Source organism: Gallinula chloropus (assembly GCF_964237585.1).
Source record: "Gallinula chloropus genome assembly, chromosome: 13".
Classification (NCBI taxonomy): Eukaryota; Metazoa; Chordata; class Aves; order Gruiformes; family Rallidae; genus Gallinula; species Gallinula chloropus.
The window spans coordinates 10,198,140-10,219,763 of NC_140098.1; the positions used below are offsets into that span (position 1 = coordinate 10,198,140).

The 21,624-nt window shown below is 45.1% G+C and overlaps 1 protein-coding gene across 3 annotated transcripts; it reads right to left on the reverse strand.

Annotated features, from left to right (window-relative positions):
- Positions 1–6,051: 6,051 nt before the first annotated feature.
- AKTIP (AKT interacting protein) lies at positions 6,052–20,921 on the reverse strand. 3 transcript variants are annotated; one of them, XM_084270104.1, is made up of 10 exons: positions 20,895–20,921; positions 16,098–16,212; positions 14,637–14,842; positions 12,567–12,631; positions 12,377–12,477; positions 10,981–11,069; positions 10,801–10,899; positions 10,480–10,587; positions 9,742–9,802; positions 6,052–6,974 (listed from the first exon to the last, which is right to left on the reverse strand). In XM_084270104.1, the coding sequence occupies exons 2-10, from the start codon at positions 16,137–16,139 to the stop codon at positions 6,867–6,869; spliced, it is 879 nt and encodes a 292-aa protein (XP_084126230.1). In that variant the 5' UTR covers positions 16,140–16,212; positions 20,895–20,921; the 3' UTR covers positions 6,052–6,866. The 3 variants fall into 3 exon arrangements, with proteins under 3 accessions (XP_084126230.1, XP_084126228.1, XP_084126229.1); XM_084270102.1 differs by having other exon boundaries at positions 6,052–6,977; XM_084270103.1 differs by lacking the exon at positions 20,895–20,921 and having other exon boundaries at positions 16,098–16,246.
- Positions 20,922–21,624: the final 703 nt, after the last annotated feature.

A 21,624-nucleotide genomic window follows, 5' to 3' on the forward strand; every position in this document is an offset into this window, starting at 1 on the left:
AGGCTTTACTCCTGCCACAGTTTAGTCATCGTGGTTGTTCTGACATGTTTTCTCCTGTTGCTCTGGCAGAACCTGATGCAAGGGAGCTTGCCAGTGCCATGGGCTGCCTCTGCCGGGAGCCCCGCCGAGTGTGAAGGAGGAGGAGTAGGGCTCCCGAGGCCACACAGCAGTAGAGGACCCTAGAACAAAAGCAAGCCAGTCTGTCTTCCTCCTGGGAGCTTTTGGTACAAGAGCTCGCATTTGAATCATAGAATCATAGGGGTTGGAAGGGACCTGGAGAGATCATTGGGTCCAACCCCCCTGCCAAAGCAGCTCCCCAGCTCATATTGCACAGGTCAGGGTCCAGACTGGTCTAGAATATCTCCATGGAGGGAGATTCCACAACCTCCCTGGGCAGCCTGTCCCAGGGCTCTGTCACCCTCACTGTGAAAAAATTCTTCTGCATGTTGGTGCGGAATCTACTGCAAGCAGAGTTATTTTCATAGGTGCTAGCTGATGTACTACTGCTGTTTGAACTAAATGAGGGAAATTCCTAAGAACCCTAAATTAAGTAAGTTGGCAAGAACAGCCTTGGCCCCTGGCAGCCAGGCATTGTGCCCGAACAACTAACACAACTGCACTTGAACCTGTGCCTGGACCACTAGGTAAATCACCTGCCCTTGTTCTGCTCAGTTTCTGAAACTAGTTGGTTGGTAGTGCTCAGTTGTAAATAATAATAGAGATACAAGAGGCAGTTTATGCTTTGAAACAACTACTAAAAAACCCCAAAACAAGCCCACTGAAGGGAAAAAAAAAAAACCCCAAGTCTAATATATAAAGTCTCAAGTGGCATCAGAACATTTCTTTCAGGGCAGCCGGAAGGGACCTACATGGGCTGTCATCTGGCTGCAACTGCGCCGTTTCAGACCGCTGTGGCACACCTCACAGGGCCCAGAAACGCCACTCGCAGCGCCAGAGGGGGCATCCAACACGCTGCTTTATCCAGGTACTGGCGGGGACATGGATTTAGGGTCTCAGTTCACTTACGTGCTCCACCTCTGCCAGGAAAGCTAAATTCAGGAGAAAGGATTTGATTCCTGTGGCAGCACCTCAGCACTCATTCACTCACTGTGGCCCTGGCCCAGCTGCTCCCAGCACACAAATTTGAGCACAGAAACTGCAGTCGGTGTCCTCGCTGCTTCTCAATCTGAAAAAAAAAAAAAAAGAGGATTCAGACTCTTCCCTGCTGCCCTACCCAGCAGACTCAGAGGTCTGTAACAGCTCCAAGATAAACACAACCTGCTCAGCAAACATCGTTCTTCCTCGTCACTGGTTTTACTGATCTTTAACTGGGGTGATCCCTAAACCTCAGCCCAAATCAGACAAATCCAAGTGCAGCAGCCACGTCTCCTAGCTGAGGTAACACATACCAGGACTTGCTTGGTACGTATTTCACTCCCGTGAGGGGACACAGCTGCTCCTCTGCTTTGTGCAGGAGTAGGAAGCAAGCACCACGTCTGCCCTGCCGCAGCCAAAAGAGCAGCCCCAGATTAGAAGGAATTAAACTTCTACACAAGTCCACCTAAAGAGGCTTTAGAAATCTGCAAGTCAGTGATTTACTACAAAGGCTCCTGAATTGTCAGAAAAATAAATCAAGAGGAACTATCATGTTCCAACTTACAACTCCTGTCCTGTCTCCTAGCCCAGCTGGTAGGGCATGCTCAGGTACAACACTCAGTCCATTTTCTGCTTCACACCATGAGTCCTTTAACTAAACTCTTCTAACACTAAATGAGGCGTTCAAATCTATCTTTCAACCTTCTCAAGAAAAGTTTAAGAGAAATAATATCCACAGCACTTTAAATAACTATACTCCAGGCCAGCAGATTTGCCCTCAAAACCTGCTCCCACATGCTTGCTCTGAAAAAAACTTTCAGCAAAACCCAACACCAAACCCACATCATGCTTTCCCAGGCCATCCAAGCAGAGCTTTCAGCTCAGTTCCTCCTGTTTTATAAAGCAAGCTCAGAACAGGCATTTGACAAATCAAGGGCACTTGCAATTCCTCAGCACCCACCAGGCTAACAGGGGCACCGATGCCACACAGAGGAGAAAGATGACCAAGGACAGGGACCCACAGCCATTGCTGCTTCCCTTGCACTGGGTTACAAGGAAGCCAGCTGACAATGCAAGCCCACTTCAACCCTACTGAGCCCCATTCTAGGGCCTTCCCTACCAGAAAATGACTACTGAAAGCAAGCTGCTTTCCCTTGATAGCAGGGTCATGCTTGACTAAAACCATCTATTGGTTAGAAAGACTAATGACCAGTGGCATATGACACGGAGGATGGAGTGAAACTGAACAAATGCATATTTAGGATTATCAGAAGTGTGCTCCCTTGAATGCAAGCAACAAAAGCCAGGAACACTACTAAGGATTTTTTTTTTTTTAATAGCAATCAGCTGCACAAGAAGCAAGAAAAGGCAAGAGAGCAACAGAAGAATTATTTTCCAAACATTATGCCAGCTGTCAAGCAGTCATCAACCACCCAGCCCACACTCCCAGCAGTTTACGCACAAGACGCCAGCTGTGGCTGCTGCAAGTGCTCCTGTGTGTTGTGCTGCATGTCCGACACTTCCCAGGGGCATGAAGGTGCCATGAAGGCACAACCTGGATGCCAGCTACTTCCTGCATGCCCCCTTCCCATCATCACAACATTACATAAGAGATATAGAGATACCCAAGAGCATCAGGAGGATCAAGGCCAGAGGGAGAGAAGAGCTGGACCCTGCCCAAGCTATGCAGAGAAAGGCCGTTCCCCATGTGCAGGGCCTGTTGGTCTGCAGAACTGGGAGCATGAGAAAAAGCAAACTGTGCCCAACAATCAAAGCACAGCCTTGAGAACAAAAGGTCTTTGGCCAGTTCCCTCCTTCACCCCGCTCTACCTGCATGGGCACTCAAGGCCTTTGCTGCTACCTCATGCTTCAGAAGTACCCCAGGCAAGGAACACACAGCCCCACAGAACCGCCGCCGGTACCGCCCTGTCCTGAGACACCCGCGAGCATTCTTCTGGTACCAGAGAGAGGCTGAGCAAGACACCAGTTCCCCCATTACAACCTCCCTCCCTCCCAAAGTAGCAGATCAGCAGTGACATCACTCACCATTCCCAGAAGAGGCAGAGAAGGTCTTTGATCTCATTAGTAGAGGTCCCACGGAGAAGCAATGACATGTCCATGCTGGGAGCCAAAGCCTGTAGCTCTCCGCAAGGTGTGTGGGGCTCACAGAGCTGTGCAGGGCCGTGCTGACCCAGGAGGTGCCAGCACACACTTAATGGGCCACCTCAGGCAGCACCCTGCACCCAAAAGTGGGCGCCCACAGCCACCTGGCCTGCAGGATGACTTCTCACCCATGGATGGAGGTGGGCCACACAGCTTCCTTGGCTAGTAATACAGGGTAAGAACAACATTCTTCACTTTGAAAGACTGAAAAGTTGAGTTTCAAACCCCTGTTTGCTGTACACTGGCAGTAGTTTCCTAAAGTCACCAGGTCAGGAGAACTGGAGCAGAGAAGAGCGATGTGTCCAGTTACTTATTCCTTCACCCACACAGGAGGAAGAACACGTGCACACATGTACACACACACACACACACACACCCCCCTCCCTCACTCTCCAGCTCTGTTACTCACTAGTTTGTTTTTTCCCCCCAGAAACAGTTGTGGCACTAAGCAACTGCTCCAGGTTTCTGCTTCCTTTTGCTTCCCATGGGGGTAAGAGAGAGAGGGAAGGACAGAACGACTTTCTGCACATGTCAACACAGAGCTGACCACAGGAACAGGGAGAGGATCACCTGCCTTCTCCCAAGATCCACTGGATTTTGCTTTTCTATACTGACACACAGTCAAAGTTATAAAAGTTACAGCTATCTGCCAGCCAGGGCCTGTTCTCACAAAATAACTAACTCTAGCATGCAAGATTCAGATGCAAAAGCAGGGTAAGAAAATAAAGATGCAGAACGGTCCTACTACAGGACAGTAACAAACCAAAGTGCCAGTTCAGAATTTTTAACCCTCCTCAAAGTTTTGGCTGACAGGACTTAACAGTTTATTTATGGAATATGTTTTTACAAAAAAAATAAATACATGAAGACCAAAGTTCCTGCAAGTCCCAAGCCTTCTGCCACTCCTTCCTTCCCAAGGGACAGGAGTGGAAGAAAAGATAAACCACCAGAAAAATCTCAAATCTATTATTTGCATTGGTTTATTTTGAGGTTTGGGGTTGAACTTTTTGCTCCCAGAAGAAAGCAGCAGCTAGTTTGACATTGTCTTGCTGGTTCTGGTTCCTACCGCGGCTGAAAAACAGATACAGTGTTTCTCTAGTAGTAGCCACTGTTTCAAAGACTCCAAGAGCAAAACTCCCTACCTCAAGTCTGTTGACTTCACTCTAGTTACTGATGTATCCAAGTACTTATTTGTTTGTGGTGGGCTTCTTTGGGGATGACATAGCAATCGTGACTAACTGGAAATACACTGAACTATGCTAGCAGTGACTTGGCAATCATCTGAAAGCACATCAACAGGAACCTTCAGAGCCAATAAGGACAGCAGATGTGCTCTAGACTTCCCTGTGTGTTCCTGAATACCACTGCCTTAACACACCTTCTCAGCCTTGTAACTAAGTGGAACTGTGCTCCCAGCTACAGGAGACAGATTTGTGCTGAAGCAGAGTATGCTCCAAGTTAATTACCCTACAAAATCACCAGCATCTCACCCAGTGATTGACTCACCTTGGCAAAAACATCCTTTTGGAATACCTGCACTCAACCACCACTTCAGAGTTTACAATTAGAAATAACACCAGTACATTTAAAGCCACTAAACAAGTTTAAATCTGCTGTACTAATTCAAGTGAGCAGAGCTTGCCAGAGCCTTCAGTTTACACAGGCCCAACACCTCACGTACACAGAGGCAGCAAAGCCTTTCAGAAAGCTGAAGGCAGTAATCCAGTTGCTAATACCTTGTTCAGAAGCACCTACTTGGTAACTTACACTTTCACCTCACACTTGCTTAGGAAAGAATTGCTCTGAATTCTATTACACTGAGGGTAAATGGATACACTAAAGTTTAGAAGGAACATTTTAATAGTCAAGAACCTAGATTCTGTAACAGACACTTTATAAGACGAAGGGAGTTAAAGAGGAAAGAGTAGACTCAAGAAATGCACCTTTCTCTGCCTTAAAGAGGTTCCTTGCTGTCCCCTCCATTCTTCTGACTAAAGAGGAATTCCAGCAGCATCAGAGACACTCCAGGCACCCTGGGAAACTGTTGCATCGTGAAGGCAGAAGCTTTAAAAGATTTAAAGCAACACCATGTATTAAGAGTTCAACATTACCTAAACCAGACTGAGTATTTAATGTCTGGTGCTGCATAGAACCTACTCAAGTCATCCTTAACAGTAAATGAAATTAGTCATTTGGTAGATGGTAACATATTACTTGTAAAGTCTTTGTCTGTTTCCTTAGGAGCTAGAAGTTGTTCTCAAAGGGACCAGGGAAGAGTTGTCATATGACCAGTGGATTTAGCCTGTCACACAATACTAAAGACAAACACACAGGAGAAAACCCAAAACACATATTGCACCACTCCCACCCTTCCCAACCACCACATCACAGGTATATATATAGTCACTGTTTCTCGTTACTAGACAGCAGGGTGTGCATTAATGCAAGAGTTTTGCAAGGTTTGCAAGAGCCAAAGAAGAAGCAGCCCAGCTGCAAAGGGTTAACATTACAAGTTTTGATAGGAAAACCCTGCCAGGCAAGAGTAAGGCATTGTGCCTGCCTATGACACCAGGATAGGAAGACTCCTGGGAAGAGTGAAAGGTTCCGTCCTGAGCTCAGACATGCTTTAGCAAGGAGCTCCTGTGTGTGGAACAAACCCTATTTAACCAGCCTCTCCGGCACACCCGGGTATCCCGTGACGTCCCGAGTACACACGTAGCTGGGGCTTCCATCCCAGCTCCAGGCTTTGCTAAAAGTCTACAACACAGACAAACAGGGACAGAAGCTAGATCACGGTTTCTTTTTATTTTAAGATGTCACTATCAACACACATTAGTCAAGCTATCTGCTATCCTAAGTCATCCCCTAGACACCTAGGGAATCTAAAATCCTCTAAGATTTTATTAGCTCAAGAGACCACCATAAAAAGCTTTGAGTTTAGTGTTTATGTAATAAAAGTCTAACAAGCCTGACAGTCTGCTTTCACCTGTCAGACTAATGTGTGCTTTAGTGACAACATCCATTTACAAATCAATAATACATCATACATCATCCCCAGCTTTACCGCTGCAAAGTGCTAAATGGAGTCAATGAACCGTCTATTTACAATTTCAAATTCTAATATATTTACAATAAAAACCAAAGTATTTAAAACCATTAAATATAGTGTTTAACTCTGCTATATTAGTTTACATGAACACAGCTTACTTCTGGCATCATATTTCCAATGCTAATATTTCTGCCAGTAATTTAAGATTTTTTAAAAAAATTGCTATTCCTGGAGGGGAAAAAAAATAAAAGCTTAAAAACCAACCCAAAACCTCCAGGCATTTCAGAGCCCTGAGGAATAACCCACCCTAAACAGTCTTCAGGTAGAAGTACTGCAGTGTTCAAGAGAGACTTCCAAACTCCAGGCAAGCCTTTAAAACCTAATGCATATGTAAAACATTACGAGTCAGTAATCCATTGAACAGGTTTACTGGAGTCACTGCTACCATTCAGTTTTTACTAGTCCGTAGTCAAGAAAGAAACTGCTGCTTTGCTGTTTCTCCCTCCATCACATTCCCTCCACCCACAGAAAGTGTTTTGTGCACCATCATCCAGAAGAGCTAAGTAGGCATCGTCTTCTCTTCTTTGCTGAAAGGCTGAACTGAGCCAGGCTTTACCCACGACAGCCCAGAAACGTGCATGCTTTTGCAGTGCTGGTCTTCTGGCTTCTTCTAGGTAGAAGGGAGTTCAAGTCAGAATTATTAGGCACCTCAAACCCTCTGAAGTCCCTCCCCATCCTTTTTACCTTTGGCAAATCAAACCATTGAAGAAGCTAGAATCATTTCCTCTCCTCAAAGAGGAACAGCAAAATGGCAATTGGTTCAAGTTCTGTGAAGGTGCATGGTGCCCATAGAACTACTCTGACATTACAGAAGCTGTACTCAGTTTATGTCCTGCTACCCCACAGTGCCACAAAAGTCAAAAGACTCTCAAGCAGTGCTTTTTGCTTGAAGGCCATGGCCCAGCATCACTGCACTGCCATTTGTCACTGGTTTTGTTCTACAGAAAGAAGCATCAGAACAAATCAAAACATTTCTGTCCTTAACCTGAGGTTCTGACCACAGCTCACTATCTGTGATGCTGGACATACTGTGAGGGTTCCTGAATGCAAATCAACATAGCAAAGTAACAACTGACACTGTGGAGTTTCTTAATACTTCCCAAGGATGGCCCTTCCCTTCCTTGAGCATTTGTAAATGCCCAAACAGTAACTGTTTCTACCCAACACAATGTAACAAACATTTGAGACCAACTTGCAATTTAGAAGACCAAAAAAAAAAACCAACCCATCAAGTTGAGGGATAAAGGTACTTTAGGCCTACAGATGCTCGAAGAAGATTAGTACATTAGATACCTATTCTAGCAGGTCAAAGAAACAGAACAGCAAAGAGGTTTTTGCATGCTAGGAACTAGCCCTTCCTCCACACCACTACAGGCTCATCAGATGATCTGTGCACCAACTACACCAAACCTGGAATGACACACAAAGTGCTAGAAAGGGATAATTATGTGAGGACATTGCATCATACTTCAGCAAGCCTTTTGCCTGACAGAGTAAATTAGGTCAGCAAGACAAATGGACCTGCATTTCTTCTGTCCCTCCCCATGCTTGATGTAAAAGGTTACACTGTGTGGCAGAATTGCTGTTAACACACCAGACAACAGCACACAAGAGGAACCAGTTAGGCTTGAGCACCTGCCAATCACATGCTGCATACAGAACATCACCCAGCAAAAGCCACATGCTCAGCAGGGAACTGGGACATCACAGCCACTCCTGGGCTACAGTTCTATAAAGGCACAGGAATTACATGGGTAATAAAGAAGGATCCAGGGTTGCAGAAGCAAGGAAAGACAGGAAGGAAAAGAAGGATCCAGGGTTGCAGAAGCAAGGAAAGACAGGAAGGAAAAGAACATTCTCAGATAGGAGATTTTTTCCAAATGTCAGTGTAAGGCACAGATTAAAGCACACTATGTGCAATTGTTACTGCAAATGTTCGTTTTCACTTAAAAAGAAATTAATGCACATCTCCAAAGAGAAAGGTCAAAAAAAAAGCAATCACTGGCATTAACGCTTGCTAACAGTTTCTGAGACATAATAACACTTCCATTTCAAATGCCTCAACCTGTTCTCTCTCTGTAGGGCTTTGATTTAAAGGATAAGAAAGAATGAGGCAAAGAATCTAAAAAAAAGTGTCAAAAGTACTTCTGAAGTTTTTTAGATCATCAATAAATCTGAATCTGATCAAAATATATTCCTGTGTTCCAAAGCTGGAGAAAGGCCCCCTCACCTCAAGCCCTGTTGTCTCACTGGCAGTTGGGAACATGCTACACAGCTTTAGACAGCACATTGCATTAAGGTAAAAATCTCATTCATGTTCCTGTGTGCTTTCTGGTATGAGTTAAAGCTTGCAGTGAGGTAGACCAAAGTTCGGACTGACAAAAAAGACAGTGGTTGGTTGTTTTGGGGGTTTCTTTGGTTTGCTTTTTTTACACAAAAAAAAAAAAAAAAGAAAAAAGGCATCAAACCACGCCCCAGCTCCAGTGCAAGGAGCCCAAGTCTGTAATTAAAACATGCAGAGTGCATTTCCTTGCCAGCCCAGCAAAGATACCAGCCACCAGTTCAGAATCCCAAGGCACTGCAAGTGGACAGACTTGTCATGCCACCCCGTGCAGACTCAGTATTCCCGTGTGGCAGCTCGTCAAGTGCACAGAAATAATTACAAAAACACCCAAAAAACCCTGCCAAAAAAGAAACCCCACACCCCAAAAAAAGGAACCAATCACCCCTCTCCCCCAAAAGCCAAGGTGTTGCTCAGGCTAAAGCTAAATGAACCAACACACTCTTGCTATACCAGTAGGAGTGCTTTGTGACAGAGGTAACTCTAAGCACCCTTCGATTAGCTGTCTTACTAGAAATTAGTAGCGTTAGAGATGTGAGCGAGGTACTCACTCTGCTTGTGCTGCTTTAAAAGGTTTGGAATGAGAAGGCGGCCCTGAAGCTGTGATTCAGTAATGAAAGACCTCTCGACAGAAGAGAACAAACAAGTGGGGACTGTCAGTTTCTGCAGAAGCGGTAATGGTCACGACAAGAGCAGGACAAGCTAATAGGCAGTCCACAAATCTCTTCTTGCCCCTTCTTCCCTCCCTTCCATCCCTTGAACAAACAAACAAAAAAACCTGCCCAGTGTGCCAATAATTGTACCAACAAAGCTGTCTAGCTGGCTAAATGACTAATTGCTTAACACTGAATTTAGAACAGTGACATAACTGCTTAGGTAGGAGACCACATCAGTTTCAGCATGCCTGCTGATCCCAAAGAGGGGTGGATTGAGGTCTCTCTAGTACACGCTCATCACGAAGAGACAGAGCACACTTCCTCTCTTATCAGGCAATAAACCCTTACTATCATGAGAATTTGGACTTTGCACATACCTTCTGAGTCAACATCTTCTCTCTAGCTTCATCATGTATAGCTGGATTCCATGGAGAAAAACTACAAATTAAGTATAGTTATCTCTTAATATGTGCTTTTGCAGACTACAGCATAGACAAAGCAGAGAGCAACATTTCTCCTTGGTTTAGTTCACTGAATTTCAAGTACAGTACAAGTCTGAGATTTCACTGGTAAAACACAGTTAAGAATTAGGTTCATGTTGTCATGGATCCTTTTCAGCAGGAAATATTTAGGCTTTCATTTTTGTTTGCAATGAGAATTCAGCAGGTGTTGAATGAACTGCTGCTCATATTCACTGTGGAGCTGATCGTTCCATCCCCATGCAGTCAAGCTTTAAAGTATTTACAAGTATGACTAAAACCTACAGTCATGCAAACTGAGTTCAGGAAAACCTCCAAAGTAAACCTCCTTTATTTACTCCATGGGTATCTCTGCTTGAGGGAGGTGGGTGTTTAGGGGCCTTTGTCTATTTGTTTTGGGGTTTGGTTGAGGGTTTTTTAAATTCTGGTTGCTTAGTGAAAAAACAGTCAATGCAAATGTCTGATTATATTTAATATTCACTCAATAGAAGGAAATCGGGGTGGAATATTCAAAGTATTGCTGCAGACGTACGAAAGAAACAGATGAGTCAACTTGGCAGAGTCTTCAAATCAACAACTATACCATGAGCAAATTCACCATGCCCTAATGTTTTGAGAACAAGTTTTGGTACTCACATGATTGCATAGGGATCCTCTATTTTAGGCTGATCAAACAGATGACTGCTGCATAGTTTGACGCTGTCCACCACTTTACTTTTGAACAGCTGAATATCTTTATCATACCTGCAAGACACAATTAAGTAGCATTCAGTAATTGCAAGGAGGTTCAGATTTGCTCTAGAGGCACAGACAGACTTGGCAAAGCCTCAACTTTAGTTCCTAGTGCAACCAACTCCAGAGATACACAGCATGAACCGATAAACAAATCTCCTGTTGCTGCAAGTCTACACAAAAATCTCTTAGGAGACCATATCCATATGCATGGAAGATACTTACAGCACTGCAGCCTCGGGGTTCAGAGGACTGGTTGTATCAATCTTGTAGAAGACTCTGCGAGCATACATTAATACCTGCCATATGTGATTATGATTTCGCCTAAAAAGGAAAAAAACACCCATCACAATGAAGAAAGGAACAAACACTTTTCAAATTATACATCAGTATGTTACCACTAACCTCCATTTGGCAAACGCTCTTTTCACATCCAGTTCACCAGACAAAGGATCTACTAGCGGATGGAAGACAGGCAGATCAAAAACCAAGCGCTGCATTAGAAAAAACAAATTAGTTATGAGAACTCCATCCCTGATGTTAAAACCATTGGGGGAGGGTCAGTCAGATGTTGCTTCCAAGTACTAATTAATTGTTACTGTATTAAAAGAAAGCAACCTGAAGTGATTTATACCAGCTCTGAAGCCGTAACCCAACACACCCGTGTTACACACCGGGTCTTGTCCTCTTACATGCTTATCACCAAATCAGGAAACTAATCCAGCTAACTGCACAAGCACTAGTGCCAACACAGGTAATATCGTCAGATAAGATCAGATTAAAGGACTTTTTCTGCTTTAGCTATTTGTGACCAACAGCTTTACACATACACAAGCTGCAATCAATACCACTTTTATCCTACTCATTTTTAAGTAAATTGTGCAGTGACACCACGCTGCTGCAGCCCTGTACAGGTGGTTTCCTCTGGTGTTCATGCATTCTTCCAAAAGAAAACTGAGTTTCAACAGGAAGGTTTTAAAGCTCTATGCTAGCAGAATGACAGCTGTAGGAGAGATACTGAAGTCTAATGCTCTGAACCAAACTGCTTCCCACTAGTTCTGTCCTTTTAAAGAGAGCTGTACGCAAAACTTGACACCAAGCAGACAGCTTCTTCACACAGCAACTTCTTCTCAGTTACAGTAGTTACATACACCTGTCTCCCAACCTCCCTCTTACAGAAATTTGGCCACGAGAGCCAGTTGCTCTGGGGAGATAGACTGCCACAGGATTTTTTTTTTTTTATTATATATATATAATTTATTTTAATTGATGTAATGACTTGGATACTTTTCCCTAATGAGAAAAAGACAAAGCAGAGACAGACGATAACACCATACTATCTGCCACTTTCTCCAAGTCCTTTTAGTTCTTTATTCCCATGTAATTTGTAAGAGAGACTGGCAAGAAATCCTGTAGCACCACAGCAAGCACAGCATAGGCACTTGGATTTTATGTCCCCCCTATCACTGCTTGGAATTTGGATACTTATTTAAGCATTTCAACATTAACTTCCTTGCCAAGGAAGCAGATCAAGAGCTGAGGTAAAGAACTGGTGGACTACTTAATACTCTAACACATGTAACCTCAGGAAGTTCACTCAACATCAGCTTCAGTAATCAGAATAACATGATCTCTTCACAGATGTTAAGTAATGCATACAAGACATCACAAATGAGCCCAGCCAACTGAACAGAGGTAGTTCAAAGAAATGAGAAGCTAACTGGCATATTAGCTTTAATAAAGAAGTCATACTTAAACCACCAGAAAACAAGAAAAACTCAAGACACACACAGCCACTTACCGGGCAATCTCCATCTGGGTAATTATCAGGAATGTAGACAGTAAATTTAAACACACCATCCTGGTAGAGCCCATGTCTTATGAATATTACACCAAACCACACTGCAAGTGAGAAAGTTTGCTTGAGTGAAAGAATTTTAAATACATATACACACATAAAAAGATTTTTTGAAGTTTAAATGTAAACTTACTTAATGCTGATCGGTAAGATGGCTGCACGTAGACACCCGGCAACTTCTGCTTTACAACCAAGGTGCTGCAATTGGAATCGGTATTAGAACAGCTCCACAGCCACAGTAAACCTACAGCTAGCTGAAAACAGTAAACCCAGAGCATACTACCAACAGCTTGCCAGGGGACTTCTTCACAAAGTCCCAATCAATTCCCAAGGGCAGATTGCTCCCAGGAGGGGGCAGGAAGCTAGAGAAACCATATTCTTTCACTGGAGCTTCTGCTACCCCTCCACCATGGAGCTGCTGCTACCCCTCCACCAAAAGACAAAGTTCTTTCGCCTGATGAAATTGTACGCAGAGGAGTAGAAATAAATTCTTCCCTCAGCAGATGCAAGTAACACACATCAACAGTGAAACTTCCACTTATCTACTGGATTCCCAGTTTCAAAGAAAAGAAGAAAAAAAGAAATGCAATTAAATAATTTTGAATGCAGATTGGCAGGCAGCTGTAGTTAATTCTGAGATGTGACCAACCTTGTAACTTCAATTGTAGACAAGTGGTTTTCCAGTTTTAGATGAAGCTATGCTGCAGGTCAAAAATTAAAGGCAACTGACAAAGCAGCAGAGAATAAAAGGACAGGTAAGCAGCAGGGTATATTATGGATCCAGATCAAGAGATTCCGGGCATCTCCTTAACAGAATGGACCAAGCCCTTTCCCCAAACTTTCACTTAGATGTCGTTTCACTTCCTGGGATGATAATCTAGTCACAATCTTCCATTATCAATCACTAGCACATTATGAATCATTTCTCCCTCTTCCTTTGCCTTTCAGCAAAGTCCATTTGATAACTGACAGTCCTACCAGGGCAAAACATGACATTTTTACTGGTTTTCAAATCAATGAACACAAGAATTTGCCAGCAAGTTTAACCCGCTGTAGCTGTGGGGTTAGCAGATTCTACTGAACAAAATCAATTACAAACCATTCACTGGATATGTTTTCCAGTTACTTGGCATATAGACCCATTAAAGTGAATGCCATGTGCTTGTACAAGCAGACAATAATCTTAAAGCAGTTCTCCCCTTACGATTTCAATAATATTATTATTTCTCTTATTTCCCTAATAATGAGTGTGTTAAACCAAAGGAGTTTATATTATGATACCGATATAGTTTTGCATGCTGCAGAAGAAAAACATCTTTCTTGAATTAAGAAGTCACTGTCAGTTCCCTGAAAAAAAACCCAACCCACTAATATTTTGGGTTCTTACTTTCAATTTAATGGTTAAATGCAAGAACTAAGACCTAGTATTGCATAAGGACCCCAGGGATTTCATTCCAAAAGGCACTACATACTTGAGAATCCAGCATGTCTATTACAGAGGAAGCCCTTTCAGCTCTGCAGCACAGAAGTTTATGTAACTTTATATAACTAGGAAGTTTTGCAGACAAAAAAGATTTGCATGCTCCCACAGCAGTCTGAAAATCACTAGACTGGATCAAGTGTAACTGATACAAAAGGCTATGTAAATCACACTAACTCCTCCCTCAGAAGTTTCACATTAAGTATCACTAAACACAGGAAGGAATGTAGTCTTCCTAATATTTATTTAATAAGACGCATCAGGCTGCTTTGAAGTGTTCCACGTAACAGCTGAAGGAAGCTCCCACATCCTAACTCCATTAGACAGTACCATACACTCGTAAGTATCTTCCCACCAGGCATCTGCTGGCTTCCATTTTAAGATTTGTTTCAAGAAGTTGGTATTTCTGACCATAAAGTTATTAGGATAACTAGTCAGGATGCCTAAGCCCAAAATGGGTTTACTTGAAGACTGAAAATTGTTGCAATTCAGAGCATCACATCTAAACACATCCCTTAAAAATCTCATCTCATTTTCCTCTCCCCTACTTCCTCAAGAAATTGAGACTGCTGCTCCAGAAAAAAAGTTTTGTGGAACTTAAGTTCTACTGCCTTCTTCAAGGACTAAGGCAAAGGCACCAAGCAAGAACTAGATCCCTGCACTAGATCCCCAGCATAAACCCAGTGACCTAATAAAGAAGACCAAAAAAAAGTGGAAACCTACAATTCTGCAAGGAGGGAATACTCCAAATAAAAAGGCCCATAAGAAGCATGTGTTCCATTTGTCGACTGGGATGATGTGGCAGGTGAAGCAGGCTTGGTTATTGGCACAGCATTCTTTGGAATAGAAGGCAACTGTTTCTTTGTAGATGCTCGTAGAGGACTGGTTCGCACCTCTCCACTCAAAGTTTTCTCTTCAGCTTCAGGTCTCTGTTAAATTAAAAGAGAATCATGAGATTACAGGCTGTATTTCTTGAATGTTTAACATATGAAGTATTTTATCACAGGTTTAAAGGCAACCTTGCTAACTACAGGTCTGGCCGATGAAACATGCCTTGGGTTTTGGTGTCCTATTACACGGGGGTGGTGCCTCTTTGGCTTCTGTTTTTAGTCAATCAAACCTAGCCTAAAAGTACAAAAGTCATCAGTGCTGGATTCAAAACCTGCAGATTAGGACAAATGCTTAAGGAGGCTTATGTTTATTTAGAAACTGGAACCAGAAAGTATACAACTTCAGCTCAGAAGTTATTCTATTTCTAGCACACAATACATCAAGATAAATCATTTCCACTGACTACCATCTTCATATTCTAGACTTCAGAGTTTTTAGAAGTAGTGTAGTGGAGATGAAGAACTTTCTACAGAAAATTTCGTGTATTTCACTTCCTTCCTGTGCTTAAACACCAACATTCACTTGGAGCTGATTACACAGCCCATTCCTACTGAGAAAGCAACACCATTTGACAGCAATATCAAGCCCAGTTTGGTTTTGCTATAGTAACTTCTTCATGCCTATGCTATCTTTTATTAAAAAAAGAAAAAAAAATTAGTTTTCTATTTAATTGGTAACTTCTAGGTTGCTAAAGAACACTGTACTGTGTACAGACCTCGAAATAATCCTATAGATTGCGAAGACAAACCTGCAGACCACAGATGTGTGATTAGACTAGTTGTGGTGACTACAGGAATGAGCTAGCCTGCAGTGTTTCAAAGCGCTTCAGTCTCGCACCAGTAACAATCCCTACACCACAAGCACCAGCAACAAGCTTACGCAATCTGCCCTGGCACCAAACACCTCAGAAGTGACTAACCCTAGAACTGTCATACTTCTACACACAGTCCAAAGTCACAATTGCAGAGGCACAATTTTGTCAGTACTCACTTCACATTCAGAACCTGGGTGAGGGCTATATAAGAGAGCAAGCACACATCCCAAGAAATGTGTTTCAGCTATTTGAACAAGTTTGTTTCCCATTTAATGATGCTTCAAATAAGAAAAGTCAACAAATTCTGGAGAAGACTATGTCCACAGTCACATTCCAGTTAATGCAGCTCAAAGCTAATTTACACTTAGAATCCTCAGGATAAAACACACACTCCAGATCATCTGTCTTTGCCAGAACTGCTACTGCCCCCCAATGCCTGTTAACACCTTATGGCATTCATCCAGGCATTATGTATCTACCTTGCGCACAGAACTAGTAGACATGCTCCAGAAAGGGTTCATAACGTGTATTCCAAACAAAGGACTGCAACTTCTCAGTGTCTTCAGAGCTTCCTCAGGCCTCTCTGCTCTATACCTTAAAAATAAACAGAACGAATATGCATTCTATCAGATAAACAGCACAGAGTGTATAAATCGGATTCAGATTCAATTGTGCGGCCAACTTCATATTTTTATAACTTAAGGAGAAAACTCCTCGTACTTAAGACTGCCAGTAATTAAAACTATCAAAGCTCTAACATATATTAGACTCCAGAACAGTAACACAGCTATCCATGGAATAATTCTTGTGTGTAAATCCCTAACTTCTTTCTCCTAGAAAGACACTCTAAGTTCTGCATTCCACATTTTGTCTTGCACACTGGAAAAAAGATCATCTACTGGCTCAGCGCAGTCAAGAAAAATACTCTACACACAGAAATATTAAAGTTACCACTTGGGCATTCAAGTCGAGCACTGGACAGTACTACAAGGGTTTGCTCCTGTAGTTATGGTGAAGTTTACTCCCCCCCACCCCCTTGCTGACTTCACATGTCTCTGAAGCACTCCAGTTTGAAACAATCTCTGCCATTCCCAGTGAAACAGATGATCCTCCCATTGAGTCTGCATCATGTCCACGTCATTTTGTTTTCATCTGCCTTGGAACACCACCAGGAACAGACAAAGCCACAGAACACAGAAGTTTCTCTGTAACTTACTTAGTGGCTTCATTACAAGCACTGAGGCTTAGCACCATTTAGCTCAACAGTTCAACAAGAACTTCAGCTGTATTTATAGTTTCAGTGTGCCATCTACTGTGTATGCCCTTGGTTTTGGTTTGGGTTTGTTTTTTTTTTTTAAGTCCTGCTATTGTTTGTGCAAGAATTCTCATTTAAAGCACCTCTTGTCTGGCACAACCTATTTCCTCTACCTTTTTCCCCTCCAGTTCTCACAGTTGCCTTTCCCCTCCTTGCCCTCTTTTCTGGCTACATTAACTAACGTTTTGAGGCAACTCACTTCGCTCAATTTATTTAATAGGAAGTTGCAGAACACGGACTAAGGTAATTCATAGGGTGTCAGAGAGAATGGCACAGGTTTCTGCTGGACTCAACACCAAGTTTAACAACAGTACACAAGGCACCACCTTTTTACCCACTGATTTGATTAGTTTATAGAGAAAGAAGTAATATTATGATCAAAAATCTTCCTAAAGGGAAAACAATTACCAATCTTGTTAAAAGCAAACAAACAACACAACAAAAACCCAAATACCAGACAGTTTATCCAAAGGAAGTCTAGTATTGATAACAAATAAAAAAAAAATGCAAGTACCATTCAGGAAAGCAATGACAGTTAATTAATTGTACCACCCCAAAATCATCTCAAACATTCCGTTATGTGGCTCCTCCAGATATTTTTCCTCTTCAGCAGCCACATCATTCCAATCTACTGAAACAGAAGGTCAAAGCACAGCTACTGCACCAGGGCATGCCCTGTGACCACAGCAAGATGACGTTTTCCCTCTTGCCCACCTCCTGTCTAGAAAGCAGGGGCATGTAGAGAGCTCCAGCATCAGCGCCTTTTCTCTTCTGTGAAGTTTAGCCAAGCTAAATACAACACCAAGATGCTAGGCTAGGAAGGTACAAGACATTTCCTTGGGCAACTTCAGTGTAACCAGAGGCAGGAGGAACTGACGCACAAAGAGAACACCTGAGTGCTACGAGACAAAAGTACTGGAAGCTGAAGTACAGGTCTGAAGACAATCATCTGGAATCTGGTGTTATTATGGGGTTTGGGTGGGATTTTTTTTCTTTGTTTGGTTTAGGCTGGTGTTTATTTAAGACTAGGTAACATAAATTACATTCTTTCAGAACCAAAGATGAGAAAGACTAGAGCTGAACAGGACAAAGAGTAAGGTATGTACCTAAAACCCAGCCCAACCTACTACTTGTGAAACATGGAACTGATCTAGAAGCTTGATAAGCGGTGCTAGATGGAGTTCAGTCACTGACTCCACATTACAGAAAGCAGCTATGTATCTCTCCGTACACTTACAGCTCTGTTAAAATCATCAAACTAAGCATGATTTTAGCTCTAAACTACAGAAATTCTCCTGCACAGAGACCTTTTATGCACTTGCCTGCCAGTAATAAGGGATACAGTCTTGTCCTAAACTTGTTAATCTGTCTCCAGTCTCAATCACCTGTTAAAATACTATTTATCACAGAGAGCTAGTAACTTCAGAGCTCCAGCTTCCCAGAGGAGGGTCATTTGAAAAGCCTTTCAAGAAGTTTTAGAATTTGTTTCAAATAACACTCACTCCTCCTAGCTACTACACAGCAGGGTAGAATGATTTCAATACAGGAAGCTTACCTGCAAGTGCTTGTGCTCTCTAGTGCCCTCACCTCACAGTTCACTACCACATCACTCACAATAATTAAAAACTATATTAAAAAAATAATCAAGTAGCAGCATATTTAAGCTAGACACTTTATCCTACTTCTAACTATGCAGAAGGTCTGCATCAGACAAGGAGAGCCAAGTCCCAATATCATTAAATGGAATCTCAAGGCAGTTTAGTCATTCTCCTTTCATATTGTCATCGTTCGCAGCACTTCACTTCAGAGCAGGCTTAGTAGTGTGACACTCTGTAACTCTTCCTACTAATTTCTACTACTTTGAGAATAGAAAAGTAACAGCACTCCTCCTATGGGCTTTTTACAGACATCTTTTTCTCTAATGCTTTCCTACAACAGCAATTAAAGAGAGACCTAACCTGGACTTGTGAAGAGACACTTCTTCAAATGCCACTCTTGGAAAGGCCTCCTAACTCCTACACAGCACAGCTTTACTACAGCCCTTCTGCAGCTGGACCATGCGAGCCACCTGCCACCAAGCAGAACCTTACTTACACTGGTGTTCACCCACACCGAGGCACACGATCACAGAACCACAGGGGTTGGAAGGGACCTCGAGAGATCATCGGGTCCAACCCCCCTGCCAAAGCAGCTCCCCAGCTCATATTGCACAGATAGGCATCCAGATGGGTCTTGAATATCTCCAGAGAAGGAGACTCCACCACCTCCCTGGGCAGCCTGTCCCAGGGCTCTGTCACCCTCACTGTGTAAAAGTTCTTCCACATGTTGGTGCTGAACTTCCCGTGCTCCAACTTGCAGCCATTGCCCCTTGTCCTGTCCCCACAGACCACTAAAAAGGGGCCGATCATTTCCTCCTGCATCCCATACTTAAGATATTTATAAACATTACACAGGTCCCCCCTTCGTCTTCTTTTCTCCAGCTCACTCAGCCTTTCCTCTTAGGGGAGATGCTCCAGGCCCTTAATCATCTTTGTAGCCCTTCTCTGGACTCTCTCCAGGAGATCCCTGTCTTTTTTATACCAGGGAGCCCAGAACTGGACACAATATTCCAGGTGGGGCCTGACCAGGGCAGAGTATACATGAGAGCAGCCACACAATACTTCATTATTACCCCAAAATACCTCAAAAAGCAAAGTTATCACTAATGAGAACTGAAATTGTAAGCATTTCAGTCCTTTACCTTTTCCTTCTCTTCATTAGGTATTCCCACTAAAGATTACTTCTACCATTTATACCTACTGTCCTGCCATGTGCCATGTTTTCTCCTTATTATCTACAGGGTCATTAGTTTAAACACAAGACTAAAGCAGCTTGACAAAAACTTCACCTACGCAGGACAGAGCACTTTGCTAAGTATTTTCTCGAAATGTAAATGATTCCGCAAGAAAAGAAAAATCACATATAGGCAAATATAACACACACGTTTATACACATATACACGTTGTTAATGCATTTTATTCCCTGCCTGAAAGGGAATGACTCCCAGACGAGAGCTGATTAAGCAGTATGCTAGCAAAGAACAAAACGTGCTGATCACAACACTGAGTCGTTTGTCCGGTGACTCTACCTGTGAGCTTACACCAGACCCGAGTCGCCAGCAGCACTCCCACTCCCGATCTTCTCGGGACACAAGCACTTCCCTAGGTCACGCCTGAACCCACCGGACAGGGAGGGAGCCGCTGAGGAATGCAGGCAGCGAACAGGAGCACTGACCAGTCAAGCCTGTTCCTCCACAGAGCGATTACACCTTCCCTACGACACCTGCTGCTATGACTTCGCTCTTCCAACGCGCTCCTTAAGGGAATCGTAACCTACGCCAACAGAACCGGCCCCTACACGACAGATACGCGTTCGAAAGACACAAGGAGACGAACCGCCGAGTTTCACAGGACCGGCAGCTGCAAGAGAATAGGAGGGGCTCAGGAGGGAAGGGTCAGTCCGACCGAGCCCGCCTCTGCCATCCCCCGGCGGTATCTCACGCCGAGGCCGCGGCTGTACCCGGCCCTGCAGAGCGACGCCGCCCGGCAGGGCGTGGAGGGAGGCCCGCCGGGCCGCAGCCCCGCTGGCAGCCGCCCCGAGGTGCCCGGAGGAAAGGGGCCACGGGGCGCCTCCCACGGCGGGCGGGGCGGCGCGGTCCCCGCGTGAGGGACGGGGCTGTCCGGGCCGACAGACCCTGCGCGGTGGCGGCAGCTCCTCGCGGGGCGAACGGACGGGCGCCGCCCGCGCCGGCCCAGCCCCTCCCGGCGACGGTCCCGCGGGGCGCGGACGCACGACCCGCCGCCGCGCCCGCCGCCCTCCCGTGCCGGCGGGGACCGTCCCCCCGCGACCACGGCTGGCGACACGCCCGGAGGCGGCGCTGGGCCGGGCCCCGCCGTGCCGCCCCAGGCGCTCGCTCTCTCACCCGCGCCAAGGCTGCTGCTGCCGCCGCTCCGCCTCACGCGCGGCCCAGGCCCCGCCAGCCGCCGCCGCTCCCCCGCTCCCCCCGCCACTGCCCCATTTAAAGCCCGCCCCTCGGTATCGCACATCCGGACCCGGCCTTCCCCGCGGCCAATCGCCGTCCGGTTCTTCCGGGACGGCCCCGCGAAGTGGGGCGGTGACGGCAAAGGCAGCCAATGCCGCTCTGTGATGCAGTAATACCGACTCCTCTCCTGTCACAGTGCGGGCAGGTGGCCACTGAGGGTTCCGCCCTACGGACGGGGATTGGCCCGCATGCCCACCCCTCTCCAGGCGAGCAGACCAATGGGACGGTGGCGACGCACCTGTCACTCTCAGCAGGAGGCGGGCGCTGGGGCTGAAGCTTAGAGCGACGAGCGCCTCCCGTTGGCCGGCGGGGGTGCGGGGAGTCATGCGATTGGCCGGCGGGGCAGGGCCAGGCGGTAGCGGGCGGCGGGCGGGGGCACAGCGACCCCTTCGGGGGGCGGCGCCGTCACAGACCCGCTCCCGGGGCAGGGGCGCGGCCATCACCGTCCGCCTCGGCGGCGTCGGTGCGTCACGGTCGAGCACGGGGTCCAGCCGCTGTGGAAACAGAGACAAGGGCTTAAAGACCTCCGGGAGCGGCGCCCTCAGCAGACCGCGGCGGCGAGCGGCCCCCGTACTACCCGGGCAGCTGCCCGCGGCGCGGCCGAGGAGGA